This window comes from Pongo pygmaeus, chromosome 4 (assembly GCF_028885625.2).
Source record: "Pongo pygmaeus isolate AG05252 chromosome 4, NHGRI_mPonPyg2-v2.0_pri, whole genome shotgun sequence".
Taxonomy (NCBI): Eukaryota; Metazoa; Chordata; class Mammalia; order Primates; family Hominidae; genus Pongo; species Pongo pygmaeus.
The window spans coordinates 98,748,209-98,772,954 of record NC_072377.2 but is presented as its reverse complement, the minus strand read 5'-3'; the positions used below and the strand labels follow the sequence as shown (position 1 = coordinate 98,772,954).

The window sequence follows — 24,746 nt, the reverse complement described above, 5'->3', positions numbered from 1 at the left end:
AAATTTTTTTTGTATTTTTGGTAGAGATGAGGTTTCACCATCTTGGCCAAGCTGGTGTTGAACTCCTGACCTTGTGATCCACCCACCTCAGCTTCCCAAAGTGCTGGGATTACATGCGTGAGCCACCGCTCCCGGCCTGCATTTATTTTTAGTCATCAATTTGATTTATTTTAAAAGATACTGTATGTATTTTACTTATGTAAAACTACTTAATTTCTAATGTAGAATTGCATAAGTCTTTTGAAATAAATACTAGAAAACAATCTTTAGGTAATTTAATCCTCAGCTAGCACATGCAATTTCCAAAACTCACCAAGAGGAAAATAGTAAAAAAATATATATATTAGTTTAATGTTGATCTTCTTACCCCAGAGTCTGAAGATAAACTAAAAAATCTAATGTTTTCTCAGCACACTCTTTAAGACTCCTTGGGACCTCCCTTTTCTAATACTGATGTTGGGGTCTTTCAGAGCCCATTGAGGATATTTCACAACCTGAAAGATGTGGGATTTCTCCAGGTGAAAGTCATCAGAGCAGAAGGGTTAATGGCTGCTGACGTCACTGGTAAGAGATGATGAAATTCTCCTATTGCTCAGATCAAGCAGCACACAAGGTCTACACCATTTAATAATTCAACTTTGCATTTCACCTGATGGATCATCAAAGTAAATAATTTAAAGATTCAGGGATGATCTTAGAAATATTTGCCAACCCCCTGATTTTTATAGTATCTCTGATTTTTAAAGGCAGGGTAATGTATTAAAAATAAACACTAAAAAGCAAAATGACTTTTGAATTGTTGCCTTCTTGGAAGTTTAATCAATGTAGCAGGAATACTTCTTCCAGATATTATTTCCAGGTATTGAACCAATGCTTTACAGAATCAGCTTCCCTCATAGCATCAACACTTATAATTCAAACATGGCATGAAATCTGTTGCATATTTCACTGAAAATTTTAGGTGCATAATACTCAATAACTTGGTATGAACTCTTGATATTTGGGTTGCTGATCCAACTCATTAGTCGTCCAAATTCCCTGGCACATCCCAGAGATAATTTTGGATCTAAACTAAGTCTCTAGATTGTTTGAAATTTCTTAAAGTAGGAAACAAGGCTATACAAATGTCCACATTAGTTTTGTCTCTTAAAGCTTCCTGATTTGCATAATGCTATTTCTGTAACATATTAACAAACAGGCTGATGGCAATTATTTCATCAATTTCCAGAATTAAATCATTATTTTGAATTTATAACAATGTGACCATTCATTTATGAATTTAATTTCATAAGGATTTGGGGGATGTTTATACTGTTCCTTAAATTATCCATCTCAAGTTAGACAATAAATAGGACTGGCTTGACCAATTTGTGCAAATTTCACTGTTTCTGAAAGAAAATATCAGCTTATCATTCTGGAAGTATGCTTACCATTTTGAACATTCAGTCAGATAATCCTAATGAGGTAACAAACTTATTTCAAAGGAAGAAATGTGCTTTTCCTACCATCCAAGGACCTGAAATCACTGTGCACTTCTTTAATTCATTCAACAGAATCAAAAACAAATTAAAAGGTAACATGCCTTCAAATGAAAAATAGCAGATGTTTGTTCCAAAACTGCAATATTTTTATATCTTAATATTTGCCTATTAAATGACCATGTGTGAGAAAATTTAAAATATTAGTTTACAGTTCCTTTAAAAAGGTAATTATCAACTCATTTGTAACCAAGAAGATGACAACAGTTGTCACATATTTTTTCAAAACAGGCATACCTGAAAATGGGAGAGTGGGTAGTTTGTAATACTTGCATATATGCTAATTTGGCTCCTTGTATAAAACAATTAATGTAAAATGTATATACATTTTCCTACTTATGAAATTTCTTTCTAGTATGACTATAATCAAATTAATCTGGCACAATCATTTCTTTTAGAAAAATGCAAGTACCATTTACTTCAAAAGCTTAGATTCCTGCCCATTATACAATTGGATAGAATTGTATAAGTTTGTCTTCTTTGGAGAGAAGCTGTCATTGATTTTCAAACTTCATGAATATGCAAACTAGATTAACCCAGGTGGCCTGTGTGCCACTATGGAAGTTAAAATACATGTTCTCTCAAAGCTGGAAAAAAATAGAGATATTTCTCTCCTAATGGTTCTATGTAAATTGAGGTGAATAACAATAGCCTTTCCCCTGGGGATTCAATGAGACATAATTTTCATTTGATAAAATGAACATTAATTTGGGGAATACTAAATAACAGAGTCTCCATTTTTTTCCTCCACTTTTAGAGAGAGAAATCTAATGATTCCCCATTTCATGCTGACCTTATAATCTAATGTGCTCTGAATTGAACAAGAGAGATGTTGAACTATTCAGGGCCAAAAAGATAATTCAGTCTTTGACCTTGCTCACTCTTGGACCTTCTGTGGTCTTTACGACATTTGTGATGGTGGCAAAAATGGAAGACTATATATTTGAGTCAGAAATGTCTGAATATACTACCAATTTTAAAAATAATTTTTACTTTTGAAAAGGATACTTTATATACACACACACACACAGATAGATGTATCCTCATGCTTCCTTGTCTTTGTCATTAAATTTGGGACACAAGTAAGTTCTTTGTCTGTTTTCTCTTTTACTTGTTCAAAGAACGTTAAAGATATGATATGCATCTCAGTGGATAATAACAGTCAGCCTCTACAAGTTATTAGGCAATAGTTTGAAAAGAGGCAATTGACTAGCGCTGTCTTCAAATCCTCAAGTTAGAGTCCATTTAGGAATTTTGTCGATGTAGAGGGGAGATTTTAAATCACTGGTAACTGTCTGTGCTAAGGCAAGAATATTTTCTAACATGGTACAAATGAGCCTGTTACTGTAAGATACACGGTTGGTTTTAGAACACTTTTTCTAAATAAGTCTAACGAGACAAATTTATATTTGAACAACTTGGCTCTATTTTTTAGATATTTTTAATGATCTGAACATAAAGTTAAACTCCCATTGTTTCAGCAAAAAATGTTAAATTATTATATTCCATCATTAGACATGAGCACAGGAAAGAAAGATTCTATAGTCTTTTAAGTAGCCATCAATCTTACTACAGTTACAAAGAATTTTTCCCTTTCAAAATGTAAAATTTTTCTTTTGTTACAACACATTCATTGAGAAACATTGTGATACTGTATTAACTCTGTGTGAATAAAGAGCAATTGAGACTCTCTTTGAATGAGTGAGTATAAAGCACAAATTACTTTTTAATGAAACCCTCAATTCTTTCCCTTTCCACAAAAAGCCTATAGCCTTGTTCAGCTGAACACTACTACAGTAGGTCACTTCAGTTAAGCCCCTAATAAACTGTTGATAGTCGAGGGTAGTTTTTTCTTCAGTCTCAATAGCCCAGTGTTGGACAGTGCACTTCAAATCATTAAGGTTAATACAGATTTAAAAAAGAGATTAACTCTGGTGGTTAAGGCCTCAATTTACAACTCCCACACATACACATGCATTGAGCAAGGCACAAGAGTGGATTGAAATTTCAGTCAAATTGTGGGCAGCTTTTCACAGCCTGAGAAAGCGGCACTCTGGTTTGAAAAGTTGGTCAGCTAAATTCTTCATAAGGGAAAAAATTTGAGTCACTGAAAAATACCTCTCAGTACAACTTACTTACCTTTCAACTAACCAGTGAAAAGGTTAATGTCTCTCCGCACCATCAAAGCAAGACCTAGAGACTGTCTGGCCCCGCGTTCACTGGGGGAGATTCTCTCTGCAGCTAGATCAAGTTTTCCTTAAAACTCTACACATTGTGAGGAAAGGCCATTGGGGTGGGGTTGGGTGGGGTGGGGTGGGTGGTGGGAAAATATTTTTTCTTTGGGTGGTAGGAAATAGTTCATGTTATCATTTGTCTTTTTTAGCTTCTGATTATTCTTTCCCTTGAGCAGGGCCTAATTTCTGCCTCAACAGAACATTCCAAGTCTCCTATATTGAGTGAGGCTTTCTTTGCAGAGTATTTAGACCTGGGCTATTGGTTCTTTCAAGTTCTAAGAGGAGAAGGAGAAAAGAGTTCTTCTCCTCCGCCCCTCCCCTTCATTTCATTTTCCCCTGGGTTCTCTCTCTCTTTCTCTCTGTTTTTTTTCTGAGCTCCTAAGGAAGAGGTCGTAGCTTCCCCAGGGAGACCAGCCACTCAGTTTCAGAAACAGCGACATGGGAGAACTGTGAAACCCTTCAAAAGATGTCCTACCTTTTCACTGTACTGAAAGGTACACTAATATAAAACTTCTCCACCCCAGGTGAATTGATCTCTCAAGTTAATGCACCATCTCCTTCAGGAAACAATAGAGGGAGAGGAAGAGAAAAAGGGAGAGAGAGAGAGAGAATTTTACAATTAATAGAATGTGTCACTGAAATAGTCCCATTAAATGAGTGTATCTTTTTCTAAAACAAGGCTATGCGTAAAGACTTGTGACTTGCCAGCCCTGTAGTCTGGAAACCTACTAGTTATTAAGAGAGATGTTTACTACCCCTTTATTTGCATAGACTTTTCCCATGTTTTTCTTTTGGAAAACTGTCTTCATTGTTGGAAAATATTTAAGTAACAAAACAGCAGAAAAAGACATGCTACAGTTTTTTTATCAGCTTCCATGAGAGTCTTATTATCTTAAGAAATAACAGTTAGCAGCTCAGATTCATTAGCAGAGCTAAATTTAAGCCCCATTTGACAGGCTGCCTAGAAAACATTTTGTTTTGCTGTCTGTGGGCTTTAATTAAGATGTGTTCAATTTCAGTCCTCTTCAGTCTAGCTCCCGCCCCCCCAACCCCCCACCCCCAACTTGCTGTGTCACAGACCGGCGATCAGACACTTTTAGATGGTCCGGCCCATGACTTTGACCTTCTGCGCAGTCCGGCGTTCCCTGGGGAACCGTTCAACTCATGAGGTCTGATTTCACACTTCCAGGATGCCTCAGCTCTCTTAACAATGACAGGGAGACAAAGCCCTTTAGAGCAGGCCGCATGGGGACTTGTTTAAATTGGAAACCAGAGAGGAGTCAAGGAACAAGGTTATGGGCTACAGAATAGTGCTTTTAATAAAGAGCTCACAGCTCTGGCTCAGCTCAAAGAGGTCTACCTCTGTACAATTAATTGAGCCATTTATCTGGAGCATCTTAGGCCTCTACTTTCTCACAGAATTGCGTGGTAAATATCAGCTAAGAAGCAAATGAGATATGCATGAAATGAATTTTAACACTTTGATTACTGTGCCTCCAGTCTTCATTAAAAGTAAATTTATTTGTATTTCTGACCTCATTATCAGGAGGCTGCCTGCATTTTTATTGGTTCCTGTGATTTCCAGCTTGAGTGTGTCATGAAGGTATATTTTATACAAAGATTTGGATTTATTATTCTTGATATTTTCCCTGAACATTATGGGTCTATTCAGAGAAAGAAAATGAAAAGGCAGCTGTACAGAAAAAGGCAAGTCTGATCTTTGAAAGTTTTATATACAGTTGGAGAAATACCAAGCACTTATACATGAGATAGACAAGATATTGTCCTTTTAAAAAAATTAACTTCTGGTGGGTTACGCTAGCAAATAGCTTAAGACATATGTAATTTTTACTTCAAGTGCCCTGTAGAATACAATAGCTCAATTGGAAGAAGTTGCTAAGTTGCTTTTTAAAATAGGATTGTAGCAGTTTGAATTAATAGCATGTGTCTTTAATTGTCATCATCATATTTAATAAAATCAACGATGTCTGATAAATGCAGCCTTAAATATTACGATCATTCCTTAAAATTTATGTTGGAAGAAGATAAAATATAAATCCTTTAAGTTCTACGTAATTTAATTCAAAGAACTGTATAAAATATAGTGGAAGTCCTTCATCTTGGTATATTGTCAGGTATAAAAATAATCTACCAAATAAAAGAGAGGATGTGCAAATAGTCATAGTTTCTTAGCTTTACTATCTTAACATCTGAAAATTATATTGCTTGAAACAAAAACCCTAAGCTTTAACACAGAGTATATAGGACATTCCTCAAGGAAAGTATGCTCTATTTCCATTATATAAGCTAATGTTCCATTTGCTTTTTAATAATTATGCTCATAGAAGACTTTTAAGCAGATAGTATACCATGAGAAGACATTTTATCCAATTTATAATGCATCAAAAATATACAACACCTGCTATTCTTATCACGGTAATATACCTGGTTTAGAAAACAATATTATATACATGTACATGATAAATGTATTAATACTATGTAAATCTTTTCCTTAAGAATGAGCCTAAACAAATAAAAATATCACAGGGAAAGAAAGCAAATCATTGTTCTTCCTTCTTTTATGTCACCACGTCTTACATACAAATAAAATTTACTTTCTTTAGTAATTGCATTTTTAAAACCTAGCCAAATTCTAATTATAGAAAAAGTGTTCTTCTAAAACCAAAGAGTTGTTATCAAATATCTCCAAAAAGAGGAATGAAAATGATAATTTAGCACAAGGGCTGATGAGGCCTGAATCTGAGGCAGTGTTTTAAAGAGAATTACAGAAATCATGTGTGATTCATATGCAGGTCACATGGTTAGAAGATACTGCCCTGGAAGAATAGGTGGGATGACAAAAGAGATTAATAATTGGGTTTGATATGCACTAGAGGTGAAGGACTATGGGCTGAGAAAGTGGTGGTCCCACTATCAATGGGAAATGAGGGAAAGAGAAATACTATAAAATAATTAATCAGGTTCTGTAGAACAAAGATTACAAAATGATCCTTTGAGTAAAGAAATAGCAAATTGCTGATTTGGCTCAGAGGGCTAGCTCTAGGATTTCACTCAGTGCTTGAAGAAATACTTTCATGATGCTAGAATCATTGTTTAAAATTAAACTTTTAAAAAATATTTTGCTACATTACAACATAATTGTGCAAATAGGTGATGTATTTTCTAGAACAAGGGATCAAGGAAATGCTACAAACAGAGACGATCTAGATTTAACTAGATTTTTTGAAAAAAAAAAAAACTTACTACAGAGATACTTGGGTTAAACGATAGTATAGTTGGACTCGTGAATGACTAAATAATCAAGCCTGAAGAGTAATTATTAAAGGATTGATGTCACTGGGGATGCCAAGTGGGTTACAGGGCTCTGTCCTTGGTCTAAGCTGTTCAATGTGTTTACTAATTACTTTGAGGAGGTAATTGACTGCTTCCTTATCAAAGTTGCTAGGAGGGCTACTTAATTCATTTTATGTGAGAACAGTATATGTATACAATCCTATACTACAGACAAATAATAGGCTTAATTCAACAAGATGAACATTAAAAAGTGTAAATCCAAAGTCTTTCCTGGGTACTAAACTGTGATATCTTGCTTTAACCATAGAAAATAAAGAACAGACTTTAGGATTTGAGTTGAGTTTAAACTCCATGAGAGTAAATTATACATACATCAATTCTGTTACATTGAATAAAGGTGAAATGTTGAGAGTGGACTCATCAGATATGCTGGGGTATGAATCCAGTTTGTGAATACTCTTTAAAGAAGGACATTGACTAACCAGAATATATTTTCAACTGGTATATCTGGTGTTTTAAAATCAAGCCAATTGAGAATAGTGCTGGAATGACAATAATAACAATAATAATGACAAGTAACATTTACTGAGCCCTGATCACATGTTAGACACTAACTTGAGCTTGGTGCAAGAATTATCATACATAACTAATCTCACAACAACCTTATTAGGGACTATTGTTATTCCCACTTTATAATTTGGAAAACTGAAGAGGCCTGGAGAGGTTAGTTAACTCTTCTGTGATCAACACACACACACACCAGCTTGTAAATGGCAGGGCAGGCATGCTGATCTAGATCTTTCTACAAAAGCCACCGACATATTTGTACTGGAGAAAAGAAGAACTTGAGGACATATGATTTCTTTTATCAATTATCCAAAGGCCTGTCATGAGGAGAATGTAGATCAGAGCTAGCAAGGAGGGTAAATGGCCTATGTTTAGGTCCAAAGAGCAAACTTCCTCCTAGAAAACTTAATCAGAAGGGAATTTATAATAAAATATTAAATAAATCACAGAATCTTTGGGGGGCAGGAAGGGCCTAAGAAAAGAGACTCTAAGTTCAGTCTCTAGAGGTTAGTACTAAAGCCACATGGCAGAACCAAGGAGTTATTGACATTAAAGAGTTGAGAAGACACTGTGACAACAGATACATGACCCCTGCTTGCAGTCTGCAGCAGTAAAATTGACTCCAGGTGCTCTCACTTAATTGAATTCTAATATCAAGTCTTAGGCTAGAACATCTGATTCATGCAACCTAAATCACATCTACATCTCAAGCTGCAAGGGAATCTAGAAATGTCACTTTAGGCTTAATGTCCTCTATAGATCAGGAAGAGACACTAGAATGGATGCTCAGCAAGCCATCCACAGTGTCCAGCAGAGGACAGCAGATAACGAACATTGATCACATTTTCCCTATGTGATAGATGCTGTACCCTCCCTTCATGCCTATCATTTCATTAAGATTTTCTAATTACTACAGAAGGCAAATTATAGAATAGATAAAAAGCTACAGAGACATAATTTTATACACGATGTGAAGAAACATTTTCCACAAATCACAATTGCCAACAAAAAATAGATCCAAAGATTCTTGTAGAGGTAATGATTTCCACATTACTAAAACTTTCAAAGCAGAGCCTGAAGGACCACCTGGTTGCAGAGATGAGGCAAGCCCTGGATGAAGTTTTGAACTTGACCTCTTAAGATTTGTTTCGAAGCCTTCAGATTCTCAGATATTGTAGCAGGTACCAAGATAAATAACAGATTCCTGGATGAGATATTTTGTAAAAGAGAAATAAAGAGACAAAGACATTATTCTAAAGGCAAAGACTTAACAGATGACAATTTTCAGTTATTGCCTTTAATTAGCTTTTAAAAATATATTTAAAATGTTTAATCACCTAATAGAGTACTTAATTTTTTTAAGCATAAAAAAGTTATTTCACTGCAAAAGGTCTCTCCAGCTGATTAATTTACTTATAGGAAAGCTTATCTGAAGCCTCATGCTTTTCTGCAGGGAGGTCTAATTGAGTATATATTTACTATAAGTCCTAAAGTATCTAACAAGCCTTGCAAAAACAAAGGAACTTCTAATGTATTTTTATTCTCATTTTAGACCAAACAACTTTTGTGTTTCTAAGCTTGTAACGAATCACTTGCATATAGTTTCTATATTAAATATGAATTGAAAATGAAGTATTTAAATGTTCTTACCATAATTTATCTAAGCTGTTAAAAGCTTAGGCATAATTTTCTCACGGTCTCTTCTCATTTTATAGGTCCCATAGTCTCCTTCCTCTTTCTTTTCCAGTTTCTCATCTGTCTCCTTTCCCTTCTTATTCTTCTGTCATAAATTTTGAGCTTCCCAACATATATCAATATGGTTCAATTCCAAGACTCAAGAATGCATCTAGTTACACACAATTCTGTACATATTCTTTTGCAGATAGTTCTATATCCCAGGGGAAATAAATTCATATTTACATTGAGCTTTACCTATTTCCATTAGCTTTGGGTCTCAGGGCGTGGTTCAGGAATCTCTGGGGATCCCCAAGACCCGTTCAGGGATCTCTGAAGCCAAAACTATCTTCATAATAATACTAATATATTATTTGCCTTTTTTATTCTCATTCTTTCATGAGTGCACAATGGAGTTTTCCAAGGGCTACATAATCTTTGATTACTTCAGTGTTAACAGGTCATGGATTTATTATTTCTAGTGAATTAATAAATATTTTTAATGTTTTCATTTCTAACATGGGTACATTTTGATAGATATAGCCCACATAAAATCTCTTTGAGATCCTCAATAATTTTTAAGAGTTCCTAAGATCAAAATGTTTAAGAATTATTGCTGTTAGACAATGATTATCAATTAGGAGGAGGGTAGTATTGCCCCAATGGGTGTTTGGAGATTTTTGAGGGAATTTTAGTTGCCATAATGACTGGGGAGCATTCTGGTGTTTGGTAGCTGGGGTTGGGGATGCTAAATGTCCTACATAATGAAAATGTACATAATGAAAATTTAATCCTGCATTTAAATATAGATATTGATATACGTTTAAAATCTGTTTCATGATTGTCTAAGCCTAGATTGCATGCTGAAATACATAGTATTATTGATTCAAGCCTTGCAAATGGCTGCCATTTCACACAGTATACACCAAAGACCTTAAGATGGTGTCCAAGGCACTTAATTACCTTATTCCCCATTACTTCTCTGACATCTTCTACTAACCTTCCCATTGCACACCCTGCCCCAGTATCAGAGGCCTCAAGCACACCAGGCTTTTGGTCTAGCTCTTTCTCTACCTGGATCACTTTTCTCCAGAAGTGTTTCTCTACTTTTCTCTACTTTTCTACTTGGCTACTCCTTTACCCCCTTCAGTTCTTGCTCAGACCTCACCTTCTCAATGAGGCCTATTCCGACCACCCCAATTAAATCTATAAGCAGTGCCCCTCCTCTACCCTCTCCAAACCCCTTTTCTTACTCTATTTTTTTCTGTTTTTTTATTAACACATAGCACTCTCTAACATACAATATATCTAGTAACTATGTTCGGTACTTATTCTCTTTCTCCTCCATTCCCACTATAAGTAAATTTGAAGACAGCAGACACATTTCCCTTTTCTGTTCATATGGCCTGACACATAATAGGCACTCAATAAATATTTGTTGAATAAATCAATGTATGATTTTATTGTCAACGACTTTCTATTTAGTCCTCCTTTATAATACGGTTCTGGTATTATATTAAAATTTGAAATTGTGTGTCAGTCAGTTTTATTCCAGGATAGTAAAGAGGACATTACAAAATCTTCAATATGAAAAAAAAGTATTAGATCTAGTAGGCTGAAAGCCACAACTCTAGGGTGTCAATTTTCTTGCCGTAATGAAATCTGCTTCATGACTTAGTGAGAAAAAATAAGTCTTATTATTATTATTCAGTCCCAGACTCAGACCCAGTGGGGACCTAGTTAAAAGTGTGAGTTAATGTAATTCTACCAATCAGGTGTTTGAAATATGTTGAGGTCAGTTGATGGAAAAGGATAAGGTCAAAGCCCATCTCCAGTGATAAAAGGAGGATGGAAGATGTCTTCAACATATGCTGCTTTCTGTTCTGGTGGACACGATGGAATTCCCTCAACTATAACATTATTATATGTTATGATTGAAATTCCAGTTTCTATAAGGGATAGATGGCAACCTTGATTATATTTTTTAAAAGATTAAAATATAGTCATTTCAAACTGTGGCAACTGAGAAAATTAAATGAAAGAACTTAATTTGTACAAGGTAGGCCCAAAATAAAAGGCCCCCATGGGTATGAATTGCTTTCCATGCTATTGTAAGCCTTCTGTGTTTTCAGACATGGCAACAAAGAGGTGATCACTGGGTCCCCATACACACACATTTTTATAACACATCACATCCAGCAAACTGTGCTACTTGTCAGCAGCAAAATGACCCTGGACAAAGCCCACCACTGATGGATCAGGATTAACTCTGTATTCCGGGAGCAAGAATATCATTCAGTATCTTTTGAGTCACTTTAATGCTCAAACCAGTAGTTTGTACAAACTGAAGTCATCCACTTGCCCACAAAACAGGTAGCAAGTGAGCAGGGGCGGTACAGACTTTCCCACAGTTCTTTATCAATATGTCAGTGTTGTGACCTCAAAGAGCAAGGAGTAAGAGTGAGAGAGAATTAGCCAGTCAGTGCACCCCATTTAATCCTTGGTGCCGTTTTGAAGATTGCCAGAAAAGACACCCATTGGAGACAATTCTGATGTTTGTTTTATTGTTGTAGAAATGACTTTTCACCCCTAAAAAAGGATTGGGACAATAGAATATATGCTTTAAATTCTGTTATGGAATCTGTTTTATGAGTTAGGGTGAAAGAGTCTCTCAAGTGTTAATTCTAATGGGAGATTTAAAAAAAAAAAAAAAGATCCATAGGAAAAAATAGCCCTTAGTATTTAACTACATTATGGATAAAAGTATGAGTCTTAATGTAATATCTTTATATATCTAGTTTATAGTAGGTAACACATATCTAGGTTTTTGTATTATAGAGACTATTAAAGGAATATACAAATACATTTAAGCAAAATATTCCTCGTCATAAAATGTCAGCCTACTTTTTATGTCATTATCCTTCGCTTTTAAAAGCACTGTGATAGAGCTGTACAATCACCATAGATCACCAGAGTCAGAGCCACTGGAAAAGTCTTTGCTCCCTTTCCCTCTTTATGTTCTGGAGTTATAGAATGGCATGCCTCCTTCTCCTTGCTCCTGTTGCACCCTTCACTTACCTTTATTACAGCCCTTACAACTCTGCATCATAATTGTGTATTTACATGTCTATCATGTCCTCTAAACTGTGCATGCCGTGAGAGCTGGACTATGTCTTAATCATACTTATAATTCTGGAGTGAGCAGAGCGGCCACTCAATAAGTAATGAATGCTTCAAAAAGCATTCCCATTTCTCTCTAGAAAATTGTCAACATGGAAAATTGCCATGTCCTCAAGGAACGCTGATTTCCTTCCTAGCTGTCATGGTGGTTAAAGCAATCAATCCCACAGCCCCTGCCCTCAACCAGCACTGCCACCATTTCTATTTTCTATCCAAACCAAATTCTCCAGTTTCTAGCATCGCTAGGGAGAGGGATTGACTCTTTTTAGCCGAAATAATGGGGCTTCAGGAAGAGCTAGTTGATACCCACAGATCTGCTTTAGTCTTGTGACAAAAATGAGTGAGAGAGGGAAAATAGATTATATAATCTGTGTTCTCATATATTTAGGCTCTCAAAAATTATCAGAAACAAAATATCCTTCAACTTTGGATGCTGCCTTCATTCTTTGCACTTCTAGCCACATGGTATTGAATAAAAACATTACAGAGGACTGCTTTATACCACTGTCTGGAACTTTGCAGAATATAGTGCACTTTAGAGACATCAACTTCATCCTAGAGTCAACCCCACAACCCAGGTACTCCCAGCAAGCAGAGCAGCCTATCAGAGGGCCTAAATGGAATGATAAAAGGATGAAAGGAAGGAATAATTAAGGAGATAATTAATGATTAGGTCCATCACCAGTATTTCTCTGATTGGTTTTGTTTGTTTAAGTGGCAGATAATCAAAGCTGTAAAATTTAGGTCTGAAAAGCCAGTCATTGAAAGGATTATTTAGCAAACCAGATAAGCATATTAACTATGTGTAGTCACTTTTTAAAAATACAACTGTAGTCCATGCTTTTTAGCAGTAAGTTTACAGAATTTAATGTTGTACATTTACTATTATTTTGGTTGAAACTGCTGTTAATTTTTAATTGCCCTTGAATCATGCAGTGACAGGAGGATACTTCCTAAATAAGTCAAACATAACATAGTGTGGAAAGACCTGATGTTAGCATCCATTAATGATAACTGTAAAAAGATAACATTTTAAAAGGAAAAGATGAATAGAAAAGTAAACATAAAATTGCCTGCTTTCTACTTAACCTAAACTTTCCTCTTTGTCAGATTCTAGAAATATCTAGTCTGAGCACCTTGTTGAATGCTTATTCTCCTTGGAAAAAGAAAAAAAAAAAAAAGAACTGACTTGGCTAAGCTCAGTGAATTGTTTTTCAGCGTCAAATAATAGTAGGAGGGTGTATTAGGTGATTAAATATTGACATCTGCAAATCCTGTTGATTCTCCCTTCAAAATATATCCAGAATCTAACCACGTTCCACCACCTAGATTATTGCGATTGTCTCCTAACTCTTCTTCCTACCCCTCCATTGTCCTTTCTCTACCTTATTTTCCCAATAGCAGCCGTCAGAGCTTGTCACTCCTCAAATCAAATCCCTCAAAACCTCCCCCATTAATGAGAGTTAAAGCCAAGTTTTTTCAGAGACCTGCCACTCTCTCCAGACCTCTCTGTGTCACCTACTACCACCCCTCCAACCCCCAACCTGTCCCATCCTCCCCAAAACATTCCTCCAGCCACACTGGCTTCCTGGATATTCCTGGAAATGCCTGGCACAGCCACTTCTCTGGTCTTTCCACTGTCGGTTCCTCTGGGTCACCCAAGGCTCACCTCCTTCATTTCTTTGCCTGCATGTCACTGTCTTAGCACGACTTTCTCTGCAGTCCTTTTAAAAACTGCATATACATACCAACACTCCCTTTTACCTTTCCCATCTTTATTTTTTCCCATAGTATTTATCACCTTCTAAGATACTATAAAATGTATTTATTGTCTGTCTTCTTCTTCAATGTAAACTCCATGAAGTCAGGGATTTTTTAAAAATTGTTTAATTCACTGCTGTTTCCCCAACAAATAGAACACTGCTTGCTACATGGTAAGTAATAAATATTTGTTAGTTGACTGAACCGACAGTCAAAACATTACCCAGCATTTCCTATGTGTGTGACCTACTACCTACCTAAGATGTGGCACTGTTATTTTGAAAGGTGTTGCCTAGTATCTTACATTTAACTCTGTTTGGAAAACTGTTTGAATCTGCCTGTTTATGCTTATATCTGAATTCTATGGGAGAGAAAATAAAGTTGTTGATGTGCCACATAAAACCTATTGCAATGTGTTTTAATGAACAAAATATTCTTTTTTGAACACTATCTTCCATGGGGTGTGTGAGTTGAAAATGAGGGTGGTAACATGTAGGTAAGAGGATAAAGACGATTGGAGGAAAAAAAGATAATACAGATCCTAAGCCAGAAGTACAATTTTCACCAGACCTTTAAGACTTCCAGTTCTCTATTCTTTATTTAAAATTATTCCCAAGACCCAAAATTGAGAAGACTCCCATGATGTTAAATTATGCAATTATCCTGGGTTATATAAGGCCACTGAACTAACACACACATATTAAATCTCTTTTTTTAATATAAAGTTAATAAATTAAAGGTGAGTCAAAGTTTGTACAGCTCATTTTAAGAATTGCAGTATGGAAAGTAAATACACTGCTGTATGGGAATACATAGCTTATCTGTCACTGATAGCTAATGAATTCCTTCCCATTAAAATTTAATAGAAAATCTTCAATGATATTTAAGCTTTTGCAGAAGTGTAAACTACTGTGACTACAATTCACAATGCATTTAAAACAATTATTCTTTATCATTAAAGTTAATAATATGCACATTAACCTCTTATGTAGTCTAAATCAATATTGTAGTTTAAAAGATATGACCTCTGGACAGCTTTGTCTAAATATTGATTTCATTGTCATTTGTATAAGGTATCAAACAAATTACATGCTGCACTAATATCATTAATGCTGCCCCCATAGAGCCTCTGACTTTATGGGTTCTTATAATACAGGGCATAACATTACAAAAATATTGAGGACTTCACAAAATGTAATTGCCGAAAGGATGAGATTTGAGTATGGCAGAACAGAGTTGTAATAAACAGATGATAACTTCCAAATCCTTTATTTTCAGTGAACAGAAAAAAAAAAATACTGCTCTTTAACATGCATATTGGTTGTTGATGTTTAGTTTCAAATGGTAGATTTTTTTTTCTGCCTCAGAGGGTCTAATTTATCTTCTTGTGATGTCATAGATATCTCAGAAGAAAGTAACTCAATCTTAGTCCAATTAAAATATTATAATTTTGCAATATAGTAGTTTTTCTAAAATAAACTTGATTAGAAATCCCTGTTACGAGTTAATAGTGAATCAGATGAGTTGAAAAAATATATGCCTTAGAGTAAAGGGGCTGAACTTTTCAAACGGCTCTTACAGATTTCTATAAAAACTGATTTAGGGATAGACATGCATCACATTCTCCATCATAATTGCCAGTTATAGAATTATTTTTGCTTTAAAAAATTGCAAATTGAAGTGCCAGCTATATAATTTTGTCTCTTTTACTTTTTTCAGGCTCTAAATTGCTATGAATCATAACAATTGCTAACATCAACCAGTTATATCTAACTCTATTTTGATGGTGGTTTCTATTTTTAATTTTTGAAATTGTACTTCACTTTTTTGTTTACTATAAAACTTTTTGCAAAAGAGATATGGTCATGATCTTGGCACTGTGAACTGTGGGTGCTATGTACACTAAAAATATTTACCAAAAATCTCTTGTAGGAAAAAGTGACCCATTTTGTGTGGTAGAACTGAACAACGATAGACTGGTAACACATACTGTCTACAAAAATCTCAATCCTGAGTGGAATAAAGTCTTCACGTTGTAAGTAGGCATTTCTTTGGGCTCTGAATCCAAAGTTGTGTTAAATTTGATTTATTTTTGAGGGTTTTAAAAACATGTGCGTGTTTATTCTTAACTGATTCACAACTCAATGCATCTGGCCTGCCTTTGCTAACAACAATGAATTTTCCTCCTACCTTCCTGAAAGTGAAACCTGGGGGAAAGGGTATGGCATTTTCCTTTGTTTTCACAGACATTTTTTAAAACTGTGCTTTTTATATGATTTGGCTAAGGATTTTGCTTCCATTAACTGAATCACCATACCGCTTCTTCCTTTTATACTTTCTATTGAAATTCTTTCCAATTGCATTGACACCAAGGAAGACAAAGCTCTATTTGTTCCATTGCTGAAATCAGCAAACAATCCAGTCTCGAATTCGGCAGATGCTTTAGTTTTGGTTCTTTTCATTTTAGCACAATGAGAATATTAAGTATTGTCCTAGATACCAAAATACCCTATGAGTTAATTTTCCTTTTGTTTTAGAAAGTTTGTAAACCTTTTCAGTCATACACTGTAAAAGCTGCCAATGCTACACTATAGTAACTCCTAAGTTCGGTTTTTTAAACAGGGCTTTTGAAATGAACTCTGAACAAAGGAAAATTCTCCAAACAGAAGTACTTCTTTAAAGTTTTCTAACATTATTCTATTTTTTTGTATATGAAAAACTGTGAAATTCTTCATCAATTTATTATGTCTCTGCTTAAGAGCCGGTAACTAATCAGCTTTAACTGTCTGACCAATTTATTTTTAAGGAATTCCACATTTTTATAAGAGATAAAAGCCTGGTCAGGAGACTTGTACTCCTAAGACAATTGCGGAGAGTGTTTTTCTCCAGAATGCATAACTGAATGAATAGGTTTGATTATTATCAAAGCCATTAATTGATTGTGCCCTGATAAAGCCTCTCCTCACATATGGTTGCAATTTTTTCAGTAATGAAGATATTCACTTTATTGTTTTCTCTTAATTCATGTTTTCTTGGTAAACAGTTTGATCAAAGAATAAATGCTGTCAACAATTTGCACTTATTTTCCAGAAACAAAAATATGAAGAGCTCATGCAGTCGTTTATTAACATATGTTGTCTTTGGAACATAATGGAACACTGCTTAATTTCTAAATTCCAGGGTGGTACAATAACTATATGTTACATTTTCTCCATTCTGCTTTCTGTGCTTGTTACTTTTTACTATAAATCTAACAGAAACTAAGTCAATGATTTAGTGAGAGCTATAAACAAACAGGAGATGTCCTATTACTATAAAAAAGAGTAATTACATAAAATATACTGTAACTTTTGCTGATATCAAACCTGGTGGTGTTTTATGTAAGGATAATGGGAAGGTATGAATTGTGATAATCAGAAGAAGGGAAAGTCTAAAAACTACCAGTGCTACTTCTTGATTTTTTAAATAACTTATTCTGTGCCCATTCAGATGGGAAATTATATTTCATTAAAAAATGATAACTTGAAATTACAATGGTGTTTAAAGTTACAGATAATAGAACCATCACTGTAGTTGACTTAGGTGCATTATGGGAAATTCTGTCAGATACCAAGCTACCTTGTGTATGTGTGTATGCAAATAGCATGCTTACAAACACACACAAAATCAGCTGGAGCTATCTAAATTTTCAAAACTATTCTTGTTGTTGTTTCCTACTGATGAAATCTTTTTTTCTTACATATATTTATTATGCAGCAACATTAAAGATATCCATTCAGTTCTTGAAGTGACAGTTTATGATGAAGATCGGGATCGAAGTGCTGACTTTCTGGGCAAAGTTGCTATACCATTGCTGTCTGTAAGTTTTATTCACCTGACACACTGTTCTGTGTTGCTTTTGCTCATGGAAAAAAAAAAAAAAAAAAAAAAAAAAAAAAGAAAAGAAAACTCTCAGCTCTGTGTCTGTCATTTCTCAACCAAGGTCTGTAATAAGAACACTAAAAATTTTAACATACTCAATTCACGGCCATGTTGAATCCCATGATAGTTAATTTTTCCTGACAGACTTGATCCTGGTAATGAACAGGTACTTGTCAGAATTGCCACAGTTGTTTTGGGTTCTCTGTCAGTTTCAGCAGCTGGGGGTCAAAGGTCACTGAGGGAGTGTATTCAGTAGAGACCGCGAGACAGACGGCTGTCATGTCCTTTTCCCGCAGATTCAAAATGGTGAACAGAAAGCCTACGTCTTGAAAAACAAGCAGCTGACAGGGCCAACAAAGGGGGTCATCTATCTTGAAATAGATGTGATTTTTAATGCTGTAAGTCTTAACTTTGGCTTTTTTGTACTGCTAAAGAGTTCAGTTTCATGAAAGCTTTTGTTCCTGATTTGTAGAGAATTTCTGTCATTCCTCATTTTCTCTAAACCTTCATGTGTCCTGGAGAATACGCTTCTGCCACTGCCTGGCACACCCACACTTTCTGTTATAGTTGGCGAATGCTGCTGCGGTTGTGTTCTGGCCGCTGCCTGCCGGCATAAGAAAGGGAAGCGCATGCATGTGCAACTGTATACATTTATATTTTATGAGCACAGCAGCCAGGACTTTGAAACTTTAGAAATTGTTGCAAATTGAACCGCGTGAAAAACTTGTAAACATTTGTAATATATTAATCCATAACAGACACATATGTTGATGTATAGGTGAAAGCCAGCTTACGAACATTAATACCCAAAGAACAGAAGTACATTGAAGAGGAAAACAGACTCTCTAAACAGGTAAAAAGCAAGAAAAGATTAATCCCTCTGGGAAGACCTGATTATATCTGTAAAACATCTAAGTAAATTCAAATAAACTTTAAAGGTATGGAGGGGGGGAAGACTGGAATTTTTGATCATCTACTTATTGAAAATGGCGCTTTCTTTCATTCTTTCTAATTCTTTCTTCCTTCCTTTCTTTAAAAGATCAAATGAGGACAATACCAAACTAATAAATTGGATGGGGGTGGTCAGAAAGGAAAGGGGATACTGTAGGTGATGCATATAATGGATATGTATTCCTGCGTTAGCAAAAGAATGATCATTTTGAACACAAAATGCAATTTGATTGCCATGGAATGTGTAAATGAGAACACCAGAAGCTGAGGTTCAAATATATGTCCAGACCACCCACAGGTTTGATGCAGGTGTGTGTAAAGCGAGCCCAGTATAAGCTCTTCCCTCTAATCCAGATGCGAGGAGGCTCCATCTTCTAAGGGAAACCTTCCTGCTAATTAGATTTTAACTATGATCTTCCAGAAGTAAACTTTTATTATTTTTAGCTAAGAAAGTTAGAATCAGGAAATATGATTTTTCTATCATGAAGGGAATTTAAATTGAGCGTGATATCTATTGCTTATAATTTTAAATTAGGCTTAATATTAAGTTTTTAAAAAGTGCTAAACCACCCCTTTTAAAAACGTTTACATCTGATTCACAGAACTAAACTAAAATGTATTTGTTACAGCTAAAATGTTTACTGAACATATTTATGCCTTGAAATATTTAATAATTTTTGTAATATTAGAAGCCTAAATATATTTTTACTCAATAAATTCAGCAAAACAATGGAGTATTTGGTGGTTTAAAGGAAGTATGTGAGTTACAAATGCAATATCTAAGTAGAAATGTAAATAACATTTCACCACAATTATACATAAAAGTAATAAAACTAGTTCTTAATGTAAGGTGATGGGGCAAAGAAGGAAAACTAAGAGATAGACTCTACTTTGCCAGCAAGGAATTTCAATTTTAGCAACGTGTTAAAACTGGCATGCACATACATGTATGTATATTTACACATATGTATTTTTTTACATATGACCTCAGTAAACTTTACATAGCTACTTCCTTAAAATATCAATAGGGAGTAGCAAAATGTTAACTTGCAGACATATAATCATTCTATTATTAATATAGCTGTGGTAATTTTTTGAACCATCAAATTATACATGGGCTATTCTTTTTTACAGTTGTAGTCATGCCTTAATTTTAAATTTTAATTTCTAATTATATCAATTTTCCTATACTTGTTTTAATAAGAAATTTTGTAAAGCACTTGGTTACCATACATTTTTCCCTACTTCCAAAATTATGAAAAAATATTGAGAAAATACAGGTTAAATTTATTGTGAGAGAGATACAGATATAGATAGATGATAGATAGATAGATAGATAGGTGATAGATAATATGATAGAATGGGAGGAATTCTACTAAAATGGTGAAGATATTTTGTTGTCTATAAAAAAGCAATTCTAGATAGGTTTTTCTATAAGACTCTAAATAAAAACATTCCAACTTCACTTTGAAATGTCTTGAAATTAAACCATTTGATGAATCTTAAAACCGCAATAAGATTTAAGAGTTTAAAATTAATAAAGGTGCATAGTATGTAAGTAGCAAAAAAAAATTTTAGTCTGTTAGAAATTTTTTTTTCTTGTGAGCAAAGGTAGTCCAACCTACATGTTAACATTATTTTAAAAATTGTATTTAGTTAAGAAGGCAGTTCTTTCCACTTTCTCAGAAATAAATTCTTTAACTTGTGAGCCAAATTGTTTGGTATTTTCTTGTAACTTTATTAACTTTCTGAATCCTTTTTAAGTCACAATAAGCTTGAAGAATTTTGCAGTATATCTGATGGTTTTTAGTCTTGCAAATTATAATAATATTTTCATTTTCCTTACAGCTGCTACTAAGAAACTTTATCAGAATGAAACGTTGTGTCATGGTGCTGGTAAATGCTGCATACTACGTTAATAGTTGCTTTGATTGGGATTCACCCCCAAGGAGTCTCGCTGCTTTTGTGGTATGATCATACTGTATTACTTACATTGTTATTCATTAAATTCAGTAATCATAGCTGCATGTTTCTGTGGCTATAGTAACAGTTATGTTGATGTGGCCATTTTAAAACTCCTATTTTAAGACTTGACTGGACAGATTTGCCGTGGGCAGGAACCTGATGGATTGTACAAGGTCTGAGTCTAAGAATACATTTTCCCCCCTCAGATTTCCGGAACGCAAGACATCTCAGCCAATGTATCATTTTCTCTGTGACAGTTAAAAAGTAAAATTTTACATATTGCATAATTCCAAACCCCAATAGGACAGCCAAGAAAAGTTCTCCATGTGAAAAATAGTAATAATCTCGGCCATTCTCAATTTGATTTTATTTGTCCTATAGTTATTTTTTTTTCAAGATATGAAAATCATTGGTAGTAGAATGCTACCAATGCTACTTGGTAATGCTTTAACATGTGATTCAATTGGAAGTGGATGTGACCTATTTAAGAGATGTTTTATTATTTCTGAGATTTCTAGCTTTTAAAAAGTCACAAGTGAGAATTCGATAGATCCAAAGGGTCCTTTAATATGTTCATCTTGTGGCCTTTTACTTTGATTATTTAAAAACTGCTGATGAGACCAACTGGCAGAGCTAGAAAATCCAAAAGAATACTTTGCTCTGAGCTTTAGCTGGGATTTTCTTCTCTCACATTATTTTGGCTTATTCAGGATTTCAGTTTGAAGTTTAAGTAGAGTTGTTCTTTTGAAATCCTTTATTTTATTTTCATGTTTGTTCAAATATGAGTACCTTATGCTTCCTTATAGTTAGTTGCCAGTTTAGCAGAATACGACTTTATTATGGGGGCTTACAAGAAGAGCCTTAATTATAGTAACAAATCAACATTTTAGTATTACCATTCAAATGAGTGTATGCACATCTGTTTAGTACTTTGAGCTCTGTCTTCCTCTCAGGCCTTGTATGGGACTTTCATTAATGTCTGAGCACATGGAACAAAGAGTGTGTATGTCCCTTTGTGTTGTAAGTTACCAGAAAGTTAGGCAGCCTGCTTCCCATAGACATGTTGTTGTTTCCCTAAAGAAAGCGATTGTCATTATCATTAAGTTTTAGAAAAAAAACTCTCTCTCTCTGTCTCTCTCAATATTCTTTTTGTAGCTCTTTCTTATAATAAATATATTGTGGTACTATTAAGCAAACTTTATTCTGATTTTTCCCTAGCCAGGAGGTACTTTTACATTGATGAGAAAAAATGACACTGAGCTTCCGTGTCTATTTTAGAATATTACTTCCAAGTTTTATGGGGTCGTATAACAGATGCAAAAAAAAATTGTCCTGTAAAGATCGTGCTGCCATTTTTGATTCACTCCTTCCAAAATCATTCCTCACAGCTGTTTGTAAAATTTGAAAAAACCAGAAATGTATATAATTGTATTATTTGTTCAGCAACATTCATTTTGAACACTTTAGCATTTACAGTGTATTGTGTAAGTCTTCATAAACTTCTGACTTCTGGAGGTCACTCGCGTAAAATGAAATTCAAGATGGCAGCCTTTTTTTTGCAATTTCCTTTTGGTTCTTAAAAAAAAAAAAAACTCAGGCACTGGAATTCTGACCAACTTAGGTACATTTATATGATATTACTTGAGTGATTCGACTGTAAGGGGGTCAAATTTCACTGGAGAAGAAATGTAATAATATTTCTCTTAGCTGGTAGTCAGTGTCTGATGGATTCAGTCCTATGAAACACAAGCCGAATGCCAAGAGGCTTGCAAAAAAAAAAAAAAAAAAAAAAAAGAGGGAATCAGGCATAGTAAAGGTGGGAAGGGGCCTGCTGACACGGATGGTGAAAAAAGAGAACACAAACTACAATGTGAACACACAGTAAGAGTACTTTGGAGAAGAACCCATAATATTACCTGTGTTTCGCTGGGAAAAAGAAGCTCTGAATCACATTCTGTTGAATGTGATTAAAACAACTAATAACAAAATCAAATGTCATTTATTAGACCTGCACTGGGAGTTCTATAAGAATGGGAACCCTGCCTTTTTAGCCTAGGACTCCAGCTTCATCTGCACAGTATCTAGCACTTAGTAAGCTCCCAGTATAAATAGCTGACAAAATCAGTTGACCAATCTATGAACCGATCAGTTAATCTGAAATTTTTTCTTATGTGGAGAAACTCATTCTTCAATGATGCCAGATAAATAAGGATTTGCTCTAATGAAGCTAGTTATTAAATCATGATAAACATAGCTTAGTACTATTGTAGCAAATTTTCCTGGAGTTTCCATTTATATTCTAAACTACTTCATAATTCCTTATCAATCATTTATTCTAACCTCTGATTAAGTTCTAATATAAAAATATCCTTCCACAATAATGACAAAAACAACCACTAATATTTGTTAAGCACTTACTATGTGTCAAGGAACTGTTTTACATGCATTAGCGAATTTAATATTCCCAACAACCTTATGAAGTAGATAGTGTTAGTTTCCCAAAATACAGAAGGAAGAAACTGAGGCACAGAAAGGTTAAGTAGCTTGCCCAAGGCCACACAGCAGATATGATTTCCTTTCTAAAAGAGCTTTTAAAATACATATACCTTGTAATTTTAATATCACAGCAGCTCTGAACAAAAACTACTTGGGATATTTATTCATCTTGTAGATATTAAGTTATATATTTAAAAATGAAATGTTTCAAAGATTTCATTGCATAACTAGAGACATTTTAGGCCTGTTTATTGAAAAGAACAGCTTTCCATTAGGAGAGGGGTATGAACAGTACCCCATTATTACAAACACATTGTTCCCATCATGCCCTGTTGATGGATCATGGGTCTATTATCATAATATTGGTTCTACTTGGCCCACATTTTATAAATGCCACCGCCTCACAGAGCACAGGCATTTCTATCATTATGTGGCTTGGTTTTAGGCCCAAGTCAGTAAACTTTATAATGTTTAAGTGCCTTTTCTCTATTCTATTTTAACTTTTCTACTTTACTATCCAAAAATAAATGTAGAATAATGAAATAAAAGTAAAAAACAATCTTTTTTTTTTTCTTAATCCCCATGTCGATTGAAGTAGAGAGCACAAGAAATGCAGGCTTAGGACAGCTCCAGCTTCTTTAACACTACCTCTGTGCCATAGGGAAGAGTCAAAGCCAGCTGATGATATTAGAGATAGGCATTGGTCTGGAAGGTGATGGATAAAATATAAGCAGATACGTTTCTGGGCGTGTGCTTATTTTGTGTGCAATGCATTCGGTTTTAAAATTTTACAGCGAATATTGTCTGCCTAAGAATGAACACAGACATGTGTGGTGCAGAAGGCACTGCTCGTCTTTGGGAATCATCTATTGTAGACATGGAAATGTCTCATAAATTGGGCCTAATTTTCATCAGGCTCTTGACCAGACATTTGTGTTCTTGTGGATGTCAGTGGGTGCAACATGGGGGAAGAAAGAGTGCACATTTTCTCTTTCTTTTCAGTACTGTCATTTCTCACTGTAATGAGCACAAAAATAATTGGACAACTGAGCTATCAGTAAAAGGACACACTTCAGTGTGCGTCAAAGAATTATTTTACAGGACAAACTTTAATCTTTAAATGTGATTGTAGATAATTTGTGGT

General features: G+C 34.7%; 1 protein-coding gene across 15 annotated transcripts in view; it reads left to right on the top strand.

Annotated features, from left to right (window-relative positions):
- Positions 1 to 24,746, top strand: part of MCTP1 (multiple C2 and transmembrane domain containing 1) — a 609,877-nt gene that overhangs the window by 419,287 nt on the left and 165,844 nt on the right. For 14 of the 15 annotated variants that reach the window (XM_054489419.2, XM_054489418.2, XM_054489417.2 and 11 more), the window contains 6 exons: positions 471 to 564; positions 16,202 to 16,304; positions 18,026 to 18,128; positions 18,487 to 18,588; positions 18,969 to 19,043; positions 20,990 to 21,109. In XM_054489419.2, coding sequence (XP_054345394.1) covers positions 471 to 564; positions 16,202 to 16,304; positions 18,026 to 18,128; positions 18,487 to 18,588; positions 18,969 to 19,043; positions 20,990 to 21,109 — 597 coding nt within the window. Of the gene's footprint in view, positions 1 to 470; positions 565 to 16,201; positions 16,305 to 18,025; positions 18,129 to 18,486; positions 18,589 to 18,968; positions 19,044 to 20,989; positions 21,116 to 24,746 lie in introns of those variants that run through there. The other variant, XM_054489427.2, reaches the window with a different exon arrangement.